This window comes from Notamacropus eugenii, chromosome 4 (assembly GCF_028372415.1).
Source record: "Notamacropus eugenii isolate mMacEug1 chromosome 4, mMacEug1.pri_v2, whole genome shotgun sequence".
Taxonomy (NCBI): Eukaryota; Metazoa; Chordata; class Mammalia; order Diprotodontia; family Macropodidae; genus Notamacropus; species Notamacropus eugenii.
The window spans coordinates 139,955,667-139,977,243 of record NC_092875.1 but is presented as its reverse complement, the minus strand read 5'-3'; the positions used below and the strand labels follow the sequence as shown (position 1 = coordinate 139,977,243).

The 21,577-nt window shown below is 36.7% G+C and overlaps 1 protein-coding gene across 4 annotated transcripts in view; it reads right to left on the bottom strand.

Annotated features, from left to right (window-relative positions):
• NUDCD1 (NudC domain containing 1) overlaps positions 1–21,577 on the bottom strand; it is a 109,413-nt gene that overhangs the window by 9,548 nt on the left and 78,288 nt on the right. For all 4 annotated transcript variants that reach the window (XM_072603269.1, XM_072603270.1, XM_072603271.1 and 1 more), the window contains exon 8: positions 19,161–19,286. In XM_072603269.1, coding sequence (XP_072459370.1) covers positions 19,161–19,286 — 126 coding nt within the window. The remainder of the gene's footprint in view (positions 1–19,160; positions 19,287–21,577) is intronic.

The following is a 21,577-nucleotide window of genomic DNA, read 5'->3' as shown; positions in this document are numbered from 1 at the left end:
AAAGGGGGGAAGTGGGAGGGGAAAAGTAAAGCTTACTCTCTTCACATATGGCTTAAGGAGGGAATAACATGCTCACTAAATCTGGTATGAAAATCTATCTTACACTATAGGAAAGTAGGGGAGGAGGTGACAAGTGGAGTGAGGGGGATGATACAAGGGAGGGCAAATGGAAGGAAGGAGTAATTAGAAGTAAACACTTTGGGGGGGGGACAAGGTCAAATGAGAGAACAGAATAAAGGGGGACAGGGTAGGATGGAGGGAAATATAGGTAGTCTTACACATGACTTAAAACTGTGGAAGTCTTTTGCAAAACTCCACATATGTAGCCTATATTGAACTGCTTGCCTTCTCAGTGGGGATGGGTGGGGAGGAAGGAAGGAAGAGAAGTTGGAATTCAAAGTATTAGAAATGAATGTTGAGAATTGTTCTTGCATATAGCTAGGAAATAAGAAATACAGGTAATGGGGTATAGAAATCTATCTTGCCCTACAAGAAAAGAGAGAAGATAGAGATAAAAGAAGGGTGGGGTATGACAGAAGGGAGGGCACATTGAGGGAAGGGGTAATCAGAATGCAAGGTGTTATAGGGTAGGGGGAAGGGAAACAAGGGGAGAAAAATTGGAACTCAAAATTTTGTGGAAATGAATGTCAAAATCTAAAAATAAATAAAACTAAATTTAAAAAAAAAGAAATTTGAGAAGAAACAAGATCAAATGTACTAGGAAATAAAAATTTCCATCTGAGGAGGGTTTGGATAAAGGGTTCTCCCCTGTATCTGTTAGAGAAATTGAGGAAGGAGTGGGTTAAGAAAAAAGGATCTTCATTAACGAAGTTTTATATGTAGACCTTTGGGCTCCAAGGCTTGGGAAATGTCACTGATCAAGGAAAACAAGCTTCTCTGATTCAGTAGCTCCTGAGAACAGGCTTCAAGCAGGATGAGGGAAGTGGGAATGGGAAGATATTACAGATCCTCCCTGTTTTGTTCCATGTCTCTACTTACTTTACAGAAGAGTATCTTCTTTATCTTTATGCTGTATCAAAGACTCCCTTGGCAGTCTGGTGAAACCTACAGACTCCTTAATAGAATAATGTTTTAAAAACAAAAGTTCATGAAGGAAATCACTCAGCTACGTGGCACAGTGGATAAATTGCTGGACCTAGTCAGAAAGAGTTGAGTTCAAATTTGGTCTCTCATGCATTAAATGTATGACTTTGAACAAGTCACTTAACCTACCTGCTTCAGTTTTCTCAACTATAAAATGGGGATAATAATAGCACCTACCTCTCAAAATTGTTTTGAGGATCAAAGGAAATAATAGTTGCAAAGCACTTAGCATAAATGGCTAGTACATAGTAGACAGTATATAAATGCTTTTTCTCTTCTCTTACCTTCCTCCTGTATACTGAAGTAATTATTAAAAAAAAATTTTTTTAAGTTCACAGCCCCTAGGTTACAAATTCCTGCAACTATGGGTATCAAGCACTTAAACTTGGGAATAGGTGAGAAAAGTCAACACTGAAGAGAAGGGCTGAGAAAAAAGGGGCTAAGGATCAAGACAGAAAAGTTTAGACTTCACAGTTTTGCCTAGAGCTGGACCTATTTGCTTTTAAATGGATAGAATCAAAATGAAGCTGTGTTGCTGGATGCACAAGGTCACAAAAATGGAGAGGCAGCCTGACGTAGGCTGGAGTTGGTCTTTGAGTGACCCTAAACAAGTCACCTTACCACTCAATGCTCCAGGCAACTTCCTACAAGTAGAAGCTTCAGAAAAGGTGAAGACCTACGTTGTTTGAGGGAGTATCGTTATTTGGGAGTACCTTTTATCAGTGAAATCACAGGGCCAGGTCCTATCCCTATGCCTATCCCATCATTATAAAAATTGTGTATTGCAGATTTATGAAACAAAAATAAAACAAAAACATGCAAACATATTAAATATTAAGTGCCAATGATGTCAGAAGTTGAGACATCAAATTTAGATAAAAATACTGCTTCTATGCTGACAAGCTTACAGAATCAGAGGTTTAGTGAGGGAGGTGACATTTAAGACTACAGATTTTCCTACTATATCATTATATGTACATTCCAAAATTCTTTAATGACTAGGTGAACTCTTTAGTATTAGGTAAAAATATGTTACATAGGCTAATCTGCCATTAAATTTAGTTTCTGGGGCTATTTTAACTATCTCCTAAATAGCTGGGGGAATTTTAAGGTAAAAACCTGTTAAGTTCTACAGGAAAAAATGAATAAATTAGTAGAGAAATGGCCATTGGGAAAATTTATAGACCAAGTAAGAGATTCCTTTTCTAGCCTTTCTGCTCCTCTTTTCTGGAAACTGAAATAAAAATTATTATTTAAAAAATGTAGATATCAGATGGTAGACTACAAGCTGGGACCCAGCTGAATTATCCCAACAGTCTCCTTCAAATAACTTTAAAAATAGCACCTCAAATCAAATTTTGTAATGGCAGAGCCAGTACAAGGTCAGAAGGAGAAGTCTGTAACACCAGGATGGGGTGGGCACAGGCCAGGTAGTGAGGCAGGAGCACCAATGGTAGGACTTCAAGGTGGCTGAGACAGCAGAAGCAGCAGCTTTAGGAGCTCTCAGACCAGAGATGGTAAGGGGCTCAGATAACTTGTCAGAAAGAGATTAAAAGGGACCTCTTGCTGGTACTGAGTATAGCTGGTACTGACTGGCAACTCTATTTCCTATAAACATTTCTGAGTTGCAGTTTCAGGAAGGAGAGGAACACTTGTGATCAGTCACATGGGAATTCCAGGGCTAGGAGGAGCACAAGTATTTGTGGAACAGGGGACGTTCCTGGGTAAAGATCAGACAGTGACCAGGAGAGTACTGACCACATCTTTCCCATGATAACACCACATTAGAAGCACCAAAAAATTGCAGACCCCAGATGGTGGAGTAGATCAGAAAATTCTGGGTTCTCCAACAAGGTACAACAAGACAAGGTACATGTGATTCAGTGTAGTTTTAATGCAGAGTTAATATCACAAAGAGTTTCAAATGTACAATTTACTTTTTCCCTTAAAAAAGGAGGGGAGAGAACGTAACCTTAAGGATGAAAATTCGTGGGGAGAAGAGGAATACAATTATGTTTCAATTAAGATTTAGACGTAAACATATCACATGGACTTAATCTAATTCTTGGCTTGATTTCATTTAGCTGCTAAGGTTATTCATAAAGCTCTGTCTTCCCACTGCTACAGTTCAAAGACTAAATTCTCCTCTTAATGTGCTATTGTGGCCATTCCATTCAGAGAAGAATCTTTCAGGTTTCTAAGGAAAAATTTGTAAATGGTTAATAAATTTGTCAGATTTTCGAAGGACATCATTAATACATAATTGCTATCAGGAGAATTTCAGGCGTAAAATTATTTGAAGGACTAGCACACGGAAATGGGAATAGAATTGTTCTACTTGGTTTTAGTGGGCAGGACTAGGAGCAACAAACGGAAATGGTGGAGGAAATTTTGGTTTGAGGTAAGGAAAATTATATAATTAGTGTGATAAAAATCATAATTAACATTATGCAAAAGGAGAATGGATTGTTTTAAGACGTAGTGAGGTCTGTCTCATTTAAGCAAAGTCTGGAAGATGACCCTGTCAAGTCTAACAAATAGAAGAATTTTTCAGTTATGGGGCAAAAAGGGTCCTGAAGTCCCTTCCAACTCTGAAATTCCATGGTTCTGTAATAGTCAATTGTTAAGGATCAATGAAAATTTAAGAAGCAAATAAAGAAATACTGCACCTCAGAGTTCAAAAAGATCATAGAGGCCATATGATTAAATCCATACCTAAAGAAGAAATCTACAGTATCTCAAAAAGTAGACATGGAGTTTCTGCTTGGATCTCTTTCATCACAATTGCAAACACCTTTGGTGAGCATACATTCTCTTGTTTTATGTTTTACTTCATGTTTATGATCAGACAGTAGTTGAACAGAGTGAAGAAATCAACAGTGATTTTGATGTACAGATGGGAGATACTTTCCTTAAAAGAGGGTAACATATAAAGCAACATTTTGCTCTACCAAAAATGAGTCAGCAGTGTGATCTGTCAGCAAAAAAAAGCTCATGTGTGCCAGGATGGAATTAAGAGAGGGCTCATCATGATACAGAAAAAGAATTAAACTTGTTCTAAAAGGTAGTAGAGGGCCAAACTATGGGAAATGGGTAGAAAATGTAAAGAGGAAGGTTTAAGGTTGAAAAACTTTCTAAAAATTACAGTTGTCCAGAAATTAAACAGGCTGCCATGAGGTATCAGATCTGCCTCAATGGAGGTCTTTCAAGTAGAGGCTAAGTGACTACTGACTATGTTTTATTTGGGAAGGTAGAACCAGTAACAATAGGTGGAAATTGCAAAAAAGGGAAATTTAGGTTAGATGTAAGGAAAAATCCAGAACCAAAATGGGCTACCTGGGAAGGTAAAGGGTTCTGCTTTATTAGAGGTCTTCAAGTAAAGGCTGAATGAGCACTTGTCAGGTTTGGGTAGAACTAGACGGGCAGTGACATTCTAATCCTAAGAACTGGGAAGCCGGCGTGATCCGAGCAGGTAAAATTAATGCCACAAAGTCCATGCACTAAACCACATACACTGTACTTGTAGAATGGTCCAGGAGGAAAGGGATGGCTCCTTGAAGTTAGAAAAAACTAGGTTCCAGGCCTGTCTCTGCACATATTGTCTATTTTACCCTGGAAAACCTCTGGGCTCTAAGATTACAAATTGGTTAAAAGGCCCCATTCTGCTTAGTACAGTTTTTAAGTGATATCTTCTGGTGAAACTATAGGTCCAATACAAAAAAACCTGAATACAAAAAGGGGGGGAAAAAACTTCATTCACAGAAGAGTTTAGGCCCTTACCAAACGAAAGAAACCATTTCCCCTATTTTAGACATTTCAGTTGAGATTGTCCATGTGATTCCCCAGCTGACAAGAGATAAAAAAACAGCCAGTTAGGAAAGGGATAGAGATTGGCCATAGAGAAACGGACACTTGTTCTAGCAAGGATTAAAGCTTGGCAGCTAAGTAAGAGAGGAAGGAGAAGGGCAAAACTATTTTTTTAAAAAAAAGCAGTTTTTGTTCAATGAGTGTGGAGGGAAAGAGCCCTAAGAAAATATTGTTATCATGCATAGAAATAACCCTGACTTATCAAGAAAAGGTTAAGTTTCATTTTGAATATTTGATGTAAGAAGAAGAGATGACATAATGGATGAGTAAAGTTTCCATCAAAAATTTTTAAAGTAATTTGGATTTCAAGGATTAAATTTAAGCAACGTTTATATATATGTAATAATATTGTCCAATGCCAGATAAACATCTCTTTCTGTCTCTCTTTTAAAACCAGACCTATAATTACACTAATGTTGAGAACTCCCAATGATGGACTTCCTCTACAGATAAGGATAGACACTGTTTCCAGTTTCTTCCGCTGAGAGTCTTAGTTATCTAGAGCCCTGAGAAGTTTATCAAATTGTCCTGGGTCATAGCCACCGTACATCAAAGGCAGACTTGAAGGCATGATTTCCTAACACTGAGAACAGCAGCAGTCCATACACCATGCTGTGTAATGACACATTTATATATAGCACTTTACACATGAATATCAAAAACCCCTCCTATCATTTTTTTATAGATAAGGAAAAGAGTTTCAAAGAAGTTAAATGGCTTGCCCAAGGTCATACAACTAAAGGTTCAGAGCTAAGATTCAAACATTGCCAAGCCTCTACTGACCAAGTCCAGTGCTCTTTCCTCCACACTAGAATACTCGTCTATAAATTCTTTCTCTACTTCCTATGCACAGCCTGTCACACACCCATGGCTAGGACACACTCCTTATGCAGGAGTATCCCTTGGTATCCCTGGATCCCTTCAAAGCTAAGTTCAGGTTCTACTTCCTTTATTAAGCCTCTTCAGATACTACACCCATTTCCTCCAAATAGTGCTCCTCTAATCTACTTTATACTTATTCTTCTTTGACTGCACTGTGTCTGTGGACATCCTTTCCAACTTCACTGCTTAACCCTATATGTTTCTTGATGAAAGGGAATGATTTATTTTTTATTTATATCCCCAGGATTTAGCAGTGCCTGGCATAAAGTAGGGACTCAATGTTTATTGACTGCAATAATTTAAACGAATCAGCAGATTTCTCAGATTGAATAAGCTTTTATAAAAGTATGCTGACAAGAAGTTTCCAAAATTTACCACTTTCCAGTGTAAAAACAAATTATTTCATCATTTCTATACTAGTCTTCATTACAGACATAGCCATCAATGATTTAAGTACCAAAGAATATGATTACAATAAAATATTCCTTAGAAAAGATTTGAAACATTCATTTTAAGTTGTCAATAAGTTTTTTCCTTTTTGCAGACTACTTAACAATTAAGGACTAAGAAGATTAAATGTCAAAGACAAGACATTTTACCAACCTTTCTTTGTTCGTTGCTATTATCAAATTAAACTTAAATACAAAAAGTATTTAAGTTTCACAGAACATGAAATGTCATAATTTATTTGGGTAGATTTTCAAGGGGCAGAAGAGAGCTAGAAATAGAATTTTATGAAAAGAAATCTTTCAATTCCATGTTCATCTTCTAAAAGTCACTGTCGAATTTTAAATGTTGAAAGACATGCGGTAGACAACCCATGACTCCCTATACACAGTCACCCATATACCATAGCAATCATCCAAATTTATTTCCTTTGAGATTTACTTTCCCTGAAAATATGACACATATAAAATATGTTAATATGAGCACACAACTATTAAAAATAAAGACTGAACTAGAGGGTCCTAGTTCAGTTTAAAACTGTGATTTCATTAGTATGGTTATTACTTCTACTTATATTGATCACAACTTCATCTTTCATCTTGTGAAATTCTTATCCATGTCTGTGTACAATTTCTCCACAGAGAATCTAATATATATCAATGTATCAATAGGGTTGGTTGTCTCTCTCTTGTCATTTATTCTTTCCATGACCATAACATTTTCTTTTCTGATTTTCTGATTTATCAGAAAGGATCTTTTATTCCTCTCATTTTGTACAAGTTTTCTCTGGTAGCATGTTGTGGCCAATCATTTTAGGTCATGTTATTCCTTGAATTATAGCCATACAGCATTAATGGGAGTTACTGGCGCTAGAGACAATTTTGTGAGGAATTACCAGAAGTACTGTACAGTCATTCAAATGTACTATCAGCCCAATATTCTCTTACATGTTTCTGGGTCCAGTTTATGTCCATCTAATAGTATCTGTCTCTGGCTTTGTCTCTCTCATACACTCATACCCACACACAACATACACACACTCAGTAAATTGCAAACCTAAGGGCATGTTACATTCTTGGCAGTATGCTTTTTACTTTGAAATTCAGTGTCCGAAGTCAGACCACACTTCCTTTAAAAAGTTTTTTATACACATTTAAAATCTTTCTCTCTGACTGCCTTCCAGATATGGGGAACAGTTTGTGGAAAGGCACAGAGATAGGGTATGCTATGCTTCCTAAGTGGGGAACAACAAGCAGACCATATGGCAGGAATATAGCTTTATAGGGGTGAACAGCAAGGTACCAATGTGAAGTATCTGGAAAAACTGCTTGAAGTCAAATTATATAGGACTTTAAAATGCCAAACAGTATATTGTATTTTCTCCTAGAGGCCAACGAGTTTATCCACAAAAGCAGAAGAGATATAATTATATAATCAGAGGGGATGGAAGGATCAAATGAGAAGTTTTTTTTGAGAATGGGGCAGACATAGGCATGTCTGTAGGCAACAGGGAATGAACCATTAGACAGGGGCACATGGAAGATAAATGAGAGTGTGGAGATGACAAAGGGGACAATCTGTTGGAGGAGACTGTATGGAATGGAAATGCTTGTACCACTAACTGGGTTTGACTTTAGCAAGGTGTGAGATGGAGGTGAAGGAGGAGACAGTGGCAGAAGGTATCTGAGTGATGAGACGCAGAGGGCAAAAGAGAGATCTTGGCAAATGGTCTCAAATTCTTCAGTGAAATATAGGACAAGGTTTTCAGTTGAGAGGGTGGGAAGAGAGAGAAGCATGGAATGTTTGAGGAGGGAATGCAAAGATTTGGAAAAGCTGCTGTGGAGAATGGGATAGTGACTTGAAAAAGGAGGTACAGAAAGAGTGAAAGTTTTTATACTGAAATCCCCTATTTTGCAGGTAGGAGCTGGGGAGGAGTGAAAGACGGTGAGCTATGTACCAAACTCACTGAGGAAGGAAAAAGATAATGTCCTAGAGCTCAGTAGACCATAGTACAAAGATTCTGAATTAGTAGAAGATGTGGACTGTATGAACCTCAAAGGAGGAGATGTTACTCAGTAATGGAGGTAGGGGGAGAACCTGGAAAAGTGGCAATTGAAAACCAGGAGTATTTTAACTCCCTTGCCTTGACCAGTTAATTGAAAGAATAAGTGAAAGTGGCTACTATCATGGTGGGAGAGGGAGGAGGGAGAAAAGAATCAGGTCTCAACAATTGTGAGACGACAGGAATAGGAAAAGATTTATCATGAAGGCAAGTTTATTGCCTGTGGAACTGGCATTCCAGAGGGCACAGTGGAAGGAGTAGGTAGGTTTAGTTGGGACTCTGGGGTGAAAGGCTTGAAGGGGATGGGAATAAAGAATCAGATTGTGGGGAATGTGATTTAGATGATGACCTACAGGGGTTCAGAATCTCTGGGGTGTATAGGGCATGACCAGAAATGAATATATTAATAAATAAATTTATTTATTATAAATATTTATTATTTATTATAAATAAATATTAATAAATAAATATATTTATAAATATATAAAAATAAATAAAATTAATATATTAATATATTATAAAGGTGCTTCTCCTCTTCCTAGAAAAGGTTGGAGATCAGGCAGGAGACATATACAACATAAGACAGAAGGCTCACAGTGAAATGGAAGGCCCTAATTTCTCCTCTTCTTTTCTCTCTGCAGGTTGTAGATCAGGTAGGAGACATAGCACAGGATGGAAGGTGTAACTCACCTCACCTCTTCACACAGAGGTCAGAGATCAATCAGATACAGGAAAGATGGAAGTCACTCGACTGTACCCTGCCTGTGCTGTCTTTCCTGTACTAATTATATTGAGTCCTGGTACCCTATAAAGTTTCCTCAGGGAAATAATGAGTAACATAAAAGTCACTGGTCTGGATAAACAGAAGTGAATGAAAAATGCAAGTTACAATGTGGTCTGTGCTGAATGGGCAGCCCACTGTGTTAGTTCATCAGTAATTTTGAGTCTAACAAGAAATGATGTTCTTCAATTTTTAGCTATATTGTATCATGAGGAAAATATTCTTAGACACTGAATTTAGCAAAAGAGACCAGTCTACTAATACCAGACTGGGCCCTGATCTGAATAACAAGAGTTTAATTTGGGAAACTATCTGATATTTTCAATGATCCTAAAATGGTCTCTTTTGCGAAATTCAATCTCTAAAAATATTTTCATAATGCAATATAGCAAAAAATCACAAACCACCATTTCTAGTTAGAATCAAAATAACAAAGGATAAGGGACAATAGACGAATAGCCTGCTCTATTAATATACACAACAGAATATGACTAGGGGATGTTTTACTTTTTAATTAAATGCCTTTGATATAGAAGGCATTCAATACAGGTTAAATTGGTTCAATATTTAAAAGGAAAAGGGAAAAGACTCAAGTATGAATATTTATGGAAGACATGGGCAAGTCACATAGGATGAGAAAGCAAGGAGGAGTTAATAGCTATCTACAGAATTGGAGGGAGTAATTACACTGGTAAAATCAGATAGTCAAAGTATTAAGGAACTTCAATATTAATAGTGATACCATTAAAACTGTGGTGGTTTGTTTTTATATAGCAACATGGGTAAGTTCTAATTCTATTTAAATTTTATTCAAAATTTTCTATTAAAAGTTTAGCTAATTGATGACTTCTGACCTTTCCTTTAAATATAACTTAAGAAAATGGGTAAAAATTATGTCTTCTCTAAATTCATGCACTATATTAATTTAAAATTATGAACTATGTAACTTTTTAGTTATACTCTTGTTTCTATCACTGTTTCCTTCAAAACTCTCAGATGAAAACCACTGTTTCTGGCAATTAACTTTTTTTAACTGTTCCATCAGCTCTATTTTTGATACGGCTTTCTTTTTTGACAGTACATTTAATAATGTATTTCATATCTTCCAGAGTTCAGATTGATGCAAATAAATTATTAATCTATTCTGTACTTGCCTTCTCTTTCCTGAATTGAACTTTGTACCCCAGTGATTTTCTAGACATGATTTTATATTTATTTTGTGCTGGATAATTCTAATTAATATCAACTAATATTTATTTTTCTACTACATTTTATTTTTCTTTTAATAATGCTTGCCTAAAGGCCATGCTAAATATTTTACTTGTCCTTTTAAAAAGATTATTATCTTTTGGGAATCCTACCATTAGATAAGAATTCTGACCTTCTGATTCTCTCCTCACTCTTAAACAGTACAGCCACCTAAATTTGCTATTACCTAAGTCATGCAAAGTCACACTCAGTGAATCACACTTACTATGAGTCAGGAATTGTGGTAAGCGCTAAGGATACAAAGAAAGACAAAAACTTCTTAAGTAGTTCACATGCTACAGATGAAGACAAAATGCCAATAACTACACACAGGAAACACAACGTCAGTAGAAAGTAATCTTAGAAGCAAAGCACTAATACATAAGTGAAGGGGCAAGGGAAGACATAAAAATCTTCCTGTAGAAGGCAGGATTTAGGATAAGTCTTTAAGCCAGGGAAACTAGGAGTTGGGAGATAGGGAAGGTGAAAATTAAAGGCATGGAGACAGCTGGTACAAAAACACAGGGCCAGAACATGAAGGGTCATGTATGAGGAGCTGCAAGTAGGCTGGCCTTACAGACATGGACTTTTACTCCCCCCCCCCATGTCTCTCATTTTTCTTTCCTAGAAAAGATAAGCTGAGTTTAAAATTTCCTACAGGCCCAGTCTCTCCCCCCCACTGCCCTCCTTTCTAGCCTCTTCAATTTTATTTTTTGTGTGTAAAACATTATTTATTTTTAGTTTTTAACATTCATTTGTATAAGATTTTGAGTTCTAAATTCCCCCCTTCTCTCCCCTTTCCCCTCCTCAAGATGGCATACAATCTGACACAAGCTATATATTTCCACAATAGTCATGTTTGAAAAAAGAATGAGAACAAAAGAGAAAAACCATGAGAAAGAAAAAAAAAAGAAAATAGTATGCTTCGATCTGCATTCATACTCCATAGCTCTTTCTCTGGATGTGGACAGTATTTTCCATCATGAGTTTTTTGGAGTTTGTCTTAGATCATTGCATTGCACAGAAGAGCTAGGTCTATCAAAGCTGGTCACTACACAATGTTGTTATGCACAACGTTCTCCTGGTTCTGCTCACTTCAATCAGCATCAGTTCATGTAAATCTTTCCAGGTTTTTCTGAAATCTGCCTGCTCATTACTTCATATGGAGCAACAGTATTCCATTACATTTGTATACCATAACTTGTTCAGCAATTCCCCTATTAATGGGCACCCAATCAATTTCCAATTCTATGCCACAACAAAAAGAGTTGCTATAAATATTTTTGTCCTATATAGACCTAATAGTGGTATTGCTGGATCAAAGGGTATGCATAGTTTTTTATATTTATATATATATATATGTAGATAGATAGACAGACAGATAGATAGATAGATAGATAGATAGATAGATAGATAGATAGATAGATAGATAGATCTACATAATAAATATATTACTATGGCATAATTCCAAATAGCTTTCCAGAATGTTTGGATCAGTCCATAACTCCACCAACAATGTATTCGTGTTCCAATTTTCCCAAACTTCTCCAACATTTATCATCTTCTTATTTTGTCATACTGGCCAAGCTGATAGGTATGAGGAAGCACCTCTGAGTTGTTTTAATTTACATTTCTCTAATTAAGTGAGTTAGGGCACTTTCTCATATGACTATAGATAGCTTTAATTTCTTCATCTGAAGACTGCCTGTTAATATTTTTTGATCATTTATCAATTGCTCCCCTCTTAATCTTAGGCATGAGAAATTCACCAGTTTTGTCTCTCTATTTTATGAGCTATGGGACGTCTTGGCCCAAATTAGAAAAAAGAGATGTACAATTTTTGATACTCTGGGAAGCAATGCAAAATTACCTGGTTAATATTTATTCTTTCTTACACTTTTCACTATAAAATCTGACTCTTTAAAGTAACAACTAGACTTGCATATTTCAAAAACTTCAGTATTTTAAAATTAACATTTCCCCAAACTATTATAAAATTCTATTTTGAAGCAGAACCAATTGATTTCTTTTCACCTTGTGGAAAAGATAAACAAATGGGGGTGATCGGATGGTATAACTGCATGAATCTGGAACTGGATTAATGACTAGGCACAAGAAGGAATCAATACTGATTCCATACCACCCTGGAAGGAGAAGTCCAGTGAAAAACCTCAGGAACTATACTTAAGATTTGTGTTCTTTAACATTTTTAAATATCATTCTTAAAATGGTGCTTTTATCAAACTGGCAAATGACAGAAAGCTGAGGGGTATGCCTAACATCATGGATGTCAGGATTCAAGTAAATCTGGAGTAGCTAAAAGATGAGGTGGACTCTAATGGGGTGCTTGATATTTAAAAAGTCTTGCACTTGGGTTCCAAAAATTAAGGACAAAGTGGAGGACATATTCAGATAAGGGCTGAATGATGGAACAAGCATTTATTAAGTACCTACAATGTGCCAGACAAAGAAGTTTATACCCATTATCTCATCTGATCCTCACAACAACTCTGGAAGGTCCTGGTACATGACAGATACTTAATAAATGTTTGATAACTGATTGAAGTAGGTGCTGTTATTATCCCCTCTTATAGGTGAGGAAACAGAGGCCGACAGAAGCTAAGTGACTTGCCCCGGGTCATACAGCTATTAAGTATCTCTAATCCTATTTGAATTCAGGCCCTCCTGATTCTATCCACTGTCATCTAAATCATTTGAAAAAAAAAAGTGAAAAACAAGCTGAATATGAGTCATCAGTGACTCATATGGTTACTGAGCAGTCAAAAGAGTTAAAGTGCTCATGGGCTTCTTTAAGAAAGCACTGCTTATAAGACTGAAGAAATGACATTTCTGCAATGTTCCACTTTGTTTTTAGACCACCTCAGAAGGACTGAACTCAGTTCTAGGCACCACACCAAAAAATACACTGATGAACTAAAAAATATTTTGGGGACACATAACCAGGATTAGAAAATGGCTTTGGGTCATGTCAAACAAGAAATGGCTGAACAAGCTGGGGATGATTATCCTGAAAAAGAGATCTGGAGCAGTGGTGAAGAGTACAGCCTGGGGGAGAGTGGGAAATCGGCTTGAAGAAAAGGATTATCCCACTGAACAAAGGCTAGAAAGACTTGTTCTGTTTGGACCTTAAGGGCAGGACCAATAGCAGACGGTGGAAGTTTCAAAAAGGTAAATTTAGATGCAGGCTTGAAAACAAAAAAAGACGTTCCACCTGTCCCAGAATGCAATGTGCTGCCTAGGTACAAAGTGGGATCCCTTTTAATCAGGGATCTTTCCACAGTGGCTGGCACCCAGTTAACTAGAATTGGGTGGGGGTAGGAGGGTAGTTAGGCTTTGTAGATGTTAAGATTCTTTCCAACTCCAAACCTCTACATTTTTTGACTGCAAAGCAGTAGGTTATGTAGAATAATCAGAATAAGCAATTTTAAAATATTCAAACTGACTTGGTCGATCTTTTCAACTCATCTTCAGGCCAATACAGAGGCCCTTCAAGTTTATCTCTTAAAGACCATTTGTGTGACAACTTCCAAAAATGTCAATAGTTGTCAAGTAGTATTATCAAACTGTGAGTCTATTTTTATCAACAACAAAAGTACAGAATATGAAGAATTACTGCTCAATAACCACATATGAGTCCAGGTCAGGTTATGTTCACACCATATAGTCTTCTCTTTGTGGTGGAAATATTTTTACTAGCAGCATTAATAAACATTTTTGTAGTTTTATTAAATACCTATTTCTTTCACTCATATAGACACACATATACTATTAGCTACCAGTACAATGACCAAAAACCTAAAGAAAGATAAGTAGCAGTATAACTAACATGTTCACCGGTAAAAGACCATGTTAACTGCATAATTGCTATGATTCTCCCTTATTTGTTATGCATTTTATATAATGTTTTTATTTCTGAACATGACCACTTTATTTTTGTTACATATTATACTACTTTAATTTTGTAAAAAGATATCATGCTACTTACCATCTATTGAATGAGACTGAATGTATTCCTGTGTTTCTCCCTGGCTAGCTCAATTAGCAATTTAATTATTCTGAAAACAATAATCATACCCCCCCCAAATCTAAAAAAACAATTATATTTAACTGAAGCTACCATTAAGACAGATGCAAGATTTAATCTTAGTCCCCTTGCTCTTTCTTTCTCTATTTATTTCTTTCTCAAACCTTTTTCTCAAAATAACTAAAAGCTAAGTCGAATTTAACCACTTTTGAGTCTTTGCATTATGCCTGAGGGTTGGGAGAAAGATGTATCTTCTTAAAGAATGATTTGTTCCAAAACTAAAATTATGAAAGAAATAAAAATTTTTATTAAGTTCCTACTATGTGCCAGACACTGTACTAAGTGCTCGAGATACAAAAGGAGACAAGCAATAGTCCCTGCCCACAAAGAAGCTCATAATCTAATGAGATACATGTAAACAAATATGCAAATAAGCTATATACAAGGTAAAGAGAAAATATTAACAGAGAAAAGGCACTAGGAAAGGCTTCCCATAGAAGGTGGTATTTTGGTTGGAGCTTAAAGGATGCCAGGGAAGTCAATAACAGGAGTTGAGGAAGGAGAAGCATTTCAGGCTTGGGTGACAGTCATGGAAAACGCTTAGAGTCAAGAGATGGCATGTCTTGTCTGTAGAACACTCAAGAAGCCAGTGTTACTGGACTGAAGAGTATTTGGTGGGGACTAAGGAATGAGAATACTGGAAAGGTGGGAAGGGGCTAATTTATGAAGGGCTTTGAATGCCAAGCAGAGTATTTCACATTTATTCTTGGAGGCAGGCAGTAGGGAGCCAGTGGAGCTTAAGAGGGGGATGTATGGTCTGACCTGCACTTTAGGAAAAGCATTTTGGTGGCTGAATGGAGTATGAATCAGAGTGAGGAGATACCTGAGGCAGTCAGCCTCACTAGCAGACAATTACAAGAAAAATCTATTCCAAATACCAACCCAAGAGAATATAACTGTAAGTTATGTTTACTTGTTCAGTCATGTCTGACTCTTTGTGACCAGATGGACCACAGCAGGCCAATATGTCCATGGGATATTCTTGGCAAAGATACTGGAGTAGTTTGCCATTTCCTTCTCCAGCAGATTGAGGCAAATAGAGATGAAGTGACTTGCCCAGGGTCACACAGCAGTAAGTATATGAGGCTAGATTTTAACTCAGGTCCTCCTGACTCCAGGCCCAGTGCTCTCTCCACTGAGCCTCAGGTTATATTTACAGACACCACCAAAATGTTTGTGAATAAATAATATTAATAATGATAATGCCATATTTATATAGCTTGGTAAGGTATAGATGACTCATGAAAATTTTTGAGGTAGGTAGTGAGAGTATTATTATTATTCCCATTTCAGAGTTGAGGAAACAGAGACTCCACTTACAGACAACTAACTATGTTCATACAAGTAATGTGTCAGTGCTAGGATGCAAATTCAGATCTTAGGATATAAAGTCTAGTGCTCCTACAATTTTGTTAATAATCAAGAATTGTTTAAAATCAAAACTCTCTAAGAAGCAAAGGCAAAAAGCTTTTGTTTTACTGTTTAGACAGTGCAGTGTAGTGAATACAGTACTAGACCCACAGCCAGGCAGACCTGGGTTCCAGTCTGCTTCTGACACACAGTTGCATGTGACCCTGAATAAGCACTTCTCAGTACTCTAGGCAACTCTTTAAGACTGTAAGTTGCAGAGATGATTTTGATCTACACTGTGAGCACATAGTTTCCTCATCTAGAAATTCCTTTTATCAATTGTATTGCAGTATCTGTCTAAATAAATTAGTCCTAGAAATTAAAATTCTGCATCTGTGGTATCATGAAAAACAGAAATTTTTCCTCCAGGAGAAAAAATATCAGGTTCAGAGTTAAGATGTTAAATTTAATCTCAGGTGTACTGACTATGCTGAAAGTATTCATCCCATGATTCTTTTTAATCTCCCTAACTGGTTAACCAATCAGAACCAAATAAATGGCAACTTAATCCTTTTAAATATCCTTTACTGGAACATCATCCACAGGGTCACAAAGTCAATATGTCACAGGGGAGGCTTGAGCTTGGATCTTCTTAGCTCTAAGGCTGCCTCTCTATCCACTTTGCTATACTGCTTCTTAGAATAGAAAGAATCACTCAATCTCATCCAAAATACAACTCATTCCCCCCTCCCCCAACCTTCTCCTTTTCTAACTTTCTATTTATAGGCACATCATCTATTTAGTCATCTAAGAGTTTGCAATCTCCAAATCATATTTATCTTTTCACCCTCTCTAGTTCTTAAAGCCAAAGTCCTTCCAAGTCCTAGCTGTCCCATCTCCACAACATCTTTCCCATCTGTTCATCTATCTCCACTCACAAACCCACCCTCCCTACTTCAGATTCTTATCACCTCTCTCCTCGTCACAGCATCCTAACTGGAAGCCTTGCCTCTAGCCTTGTTCCTCTCTAACCCATCATCCACAATGTGTCTAAAGCATAGATATGACTATGTAACTTTACGAAACTAATACCTCAAGTATAAAATATGAACGACTCTGTTTAGCAGATAAAGCCTTTCTTAATCTAGCTCTAGACCACCTTCATAATGACACCTTACTCCTCCTCACAAATGCTTTTCCAGGCAAACAAGCCTCCTTGTTTTTCTCATATGTGACACCATAAAGCCTATCTCTGTTCCTTGGCATAATCTGTGTCTCATGCCTAGTGTGCTTTCGCTTTCCACCGTCATGTTAGGTTAAAGTGCCAACCTCCTACAGGAGGCCTTTTATCATTTTTCCAACAGCTAGAGCTGCCCACTCAAAAAAATATAAAGGGTGTATTTGTTTTCTATGCATATATTTTAAATTTGTTAATCTGTGTATGCATCTATTTCCCACAAAAAAAATGGAAGTTCCTCAACAGCAAGGATTATTTTATTTTTGCTTTTGTATCTTCAACACCAACAATGCCTAGCACATAGTAGGTGCTGATAATAAATGTTTATTGATTATTTGATAGTTAGATTGCTGAGTGGCAATCATGCAACACACTAAGATAAGTCATGGCTAAAATAAGGCAAGTTAAAAGGTACCTAGAAAATCAAGCTCTTTTTTTTAAATCAAATATCAGTGGGTCATGCCATCAGACATAAGCCTGATCAAAATGTGCTAGAATTTGGAAACCCCCAAACTCTTAACAATTTGTTTGCTATTAAAACTGTAGTTTTTTTTTGTTGTTGAATAAGGCCTCAATATGAATGCAGTAAAAAATAAAATGACAGTTGTTGCATATTTCACAAAGTTTGAACAAAAACATTTACTTTAAAATTCATATAAAATTAACATATATTTTAATATAAATTCTGTTTTAGATTTTTAAAATTTTATCTTTCATATTTTCAAATATGATTTCCAATTGTTCTTTACAATTCTAAACATCCTTCATTTTGTGCTATTAAGGGTTCCTCTGAACTTGTCTTTTTGAATTGCCAGATTTTCCAAAAACACTGGATCCAGCGGATGGAGGAGGCCCTTAATCCCCCTTAGCTGACACTCAAGCAGTTTGCACCCCAAGTTAGACTCCCTGTGCATGCTTGGGAGGTCAGACAGGCACCAGTCAATCTGTGACAGGCTGGGAAAAATGCTTGTGCAGCTAGGGTCCTCTAGAGATAAACAGATCCTCCTATCTTCATGGTCTAGTGTATGTTCATCCTTCGTTGCTGAAGAAGACCATGCCATCAGAGAAATAATGACATGACTTGCACTTGACTTTGTTTTAAGTGAGGGAGGGCTGTGCATGTCACCAGCCTCAGTTCTCCTCCAGAGTCATCTGGATCCAGTGACCAGATATTCACCAGGATGACTGGGGATGACCCAAGATGAGGCAATTGGGGTTAAGTGACTTGCCCAAGTTCACACAGCTAGTGAGTGTCAAATGTCTGAGGTGAGATTTGAACTCAGGTTGTCCTGACTCCTGCACTGGTGCTTTATCCACTGCACCACCTAGCTGCCCAGTAGTTCCCAAAGGAAAAGAGGGAGGAGTCACTACACCTTTTCCCTCCCATGCCACACCTCTTCCTGTTCTCTCCTCCTCCTTTTGCTGTATTGTCATAAATATGCAAACTTCCGTAAGGACTGGGAATTTTTTGGGTTCCACATGCATGTTCATTCCTCTTGTAATAAACCTAGCTTTCACATACATCTCGTGACACTGGGATTGCCTGTTGACACCAGGTACCTTTTAACTTGCTGTAATGCCTTATTTTAGTATGTTGTGTGACTGAATCACGTATATTTACTTTTAGGGGGGGAAACCAGATTTCTCTCAAGTAGTGAGGTGATTTTTAGATGGTAATTATTTTTCAACACATATTTATGTGCTTCTTTTCCTTTAAAGAAATGTCATTTTAGCAATATACCATCTATCAGGGCATAAATCAGATATTACTATTAGGTTAGAGTCTATATAATTGTACATGTCGATTAATAAAAGTTTAAATATCAATGAAGTAAAATATTAAACTTTTCCTATGCCTTGATTTTTAAATACTTATTAATTAATCATTAGTCATTTCATGTAAATCCCCTCCTTTTCTCCTACTTGGGTCACTGTTCCGAAGTGCCATGATAATCTAGCAATCAGCAAAGTGCTGAATCTTTAGCTGACTAGTTCCAATTAATCACCTGGCTATATAGCTTTTTCATGCTTGACCAGTTTTATTTTCTAGAAACAAAAATAAACATAAATCACTTACCACATGAGTGGTCTTCAAAGTACTGCCATCAAATCTGCATAAACTGGAGCTCTCTTCAAAGAAAATGTCACACTCTTCTAATTCTTGAGCATTACATGGTGGTTTTCCCTTATCTGGATCCGGATTCTTATACCAGAAAATAATCATAACCAACATTAGACACTTAAATAATACTGTCATATTATAAAATGTGTAGCACAACAATATTCAAATACTAATTTCAATATGCAGCTGTATTAAAATAGGATTTCTATTACATGACCATTATTTGACTATTATAAAGACTGCAATTTTAATAGTTATTTGATTATAACCAATAGTAAGATACATATAAACGTACCAGAAATGAAAACTTTAATAAAAAGTGAAACACAGTCTAAACAGATGCCCCAAAATTAGAAGGATATTTGTTATAGTTTATCAAGGAGTTGGCCAATGGCTATACTGGCATACTTGTCAAACTGCCAAATGCCAAAGGCTGGGAGGATGAATCAAAATATTGCACAACAGAAAGGATTCACAATCGTGACAGCTTAGAACATAGGTAGGGAACCTGTGGCTTCAAAGCCACATACAGTTTTCTAGGTCCTTGGATGCAATCTTTTGACGGAGTCCAAGTTTTATAGAACAAATCTATTTATTAAAGGGATTTATTCTGTGAAGCTTAGATTCAGTCAAAGGGTCTCACTTGAGGACCTAAAGGGTCACCTGTGGCCTTGAAGTAGTAGGTTCTCCATCCCTAGGATAAAATATTGAGTGGAATCAAATGCAATGAAATTTGTTGTTGTTCAGCTGTTTCAGTTACGTCCAACTATTAATGACCTCCATTTGGGTTTTTCCTGGCAAAGATACTGGAGTAATTTGCCATTTTCTTCTCAAATTCATTTTATAGAATGAGGAATGAGGAAACTTAGGCAAACGGGGTTAAGTAACTTGCCCAGAGTCACAGAGCTAGTTAAGTCACTGGGGCCAAACTGAAGTCAGGTCTTCCTAACTCAAGGCCGGGTGCTCTACCCACCATGCCACCCAAGATGACCAAAGATGAAACTAGATAGGGATAAATGTCAAGTCTGAAAACCCAAAGTTAACATTGGGTTCCAAAACAACTTCATGAGTAGAAGAAATAGCCAGACTGGCTAAAATGATAGAAGGGGAAAGTGACAAACGTTGAGGGGAATGTGAAAAAACTGGGACACACTAATTCATTGTTGGTGGAATTGTGAACTGATCCAACAATGTTGAGAGCAATCTGGAATTAAGCCCAAAGACTTATTAAACTACTTATACTCTTTCACTCAACAACACCACTACATGGTCTCTTTCTGAAGATAATTAGGGAAAAAGGAAAAGAACCTGTATGTTCTAAAATGCTTATAGCAGCTCTCTTTGTGGTGGCAAAGAAATGTCAAATGTAGGGATGCCCACCAACTGGTGAATGGCTGAACAAGTTGTGATATATGATTTTGATGGGAATACTACTGCGCTATAAGAAATGATGAGCTCAATGGTTTTAGAAAAAATGGACTTTTGTAAAAAATGAAAAGTGAAATGAGCAGAACCAAAAGAACAATGTATACAGTAATAGTAACATTGTTTTAAGAAAGACTTTGAATGAGTAAATTATTTTGACTATTATAAACACCCCAAATTATTTTGACTATTATAAATACCTCAATTAACTATAAAGGACATATGAAAAAAGACATTATTTGAATGCAGAGAAAGAACTGATAAATAGAAGTATATATAAAATAATTCTACACATACATTATGTGTGTGTGTGTATATATATGTATGTGCATGCACGCACGCAAGCACGCACGCAAGCACGCACGCAAGCACGCACGCAAGCACGCACACACGCAAGCACGCACGCAAGCACGCACACACATACACACACCCTCTGTCTAATGATTACCATATGGAGAAAGGAGGAGAAAAAAGAGAAATTTATATGATAATTTTGTTGCATGTTTGAAAGGAATGACAAACTTCAATTTGTACTTGGAATTCATCAGTTCTCTAGAGGTAGAAAGCATTTTTCATCATGAGTAGGAATTATCTTTATATTGATCAGAGTATCTAGTCTTTCACAGTTGATCACTGTTATAATAATGCTTTTTCTGTACATGATCTCCTGGTTCTACTCAGTTCATTTTATATCAGTTCACATAACGCATCTCAAATTTTTCTGAAATCATCCCCCTCATCATTTCTTAGAGTACAATAGTGTTCTACCACAATCATATAGTACAATTGTTCATCTATTCCCCTCTCCCTTGATTTCCAATTCTTTGGCTCCGCAAAATGAACTGTCATAAATATTTTTGCACAAATTTTTCCTTTGATCTCTTTGGGGATATAGATCTAGTAGTGGTATTAATGGATCAAAGAGTATGCATGGTTTTATAGCCCTT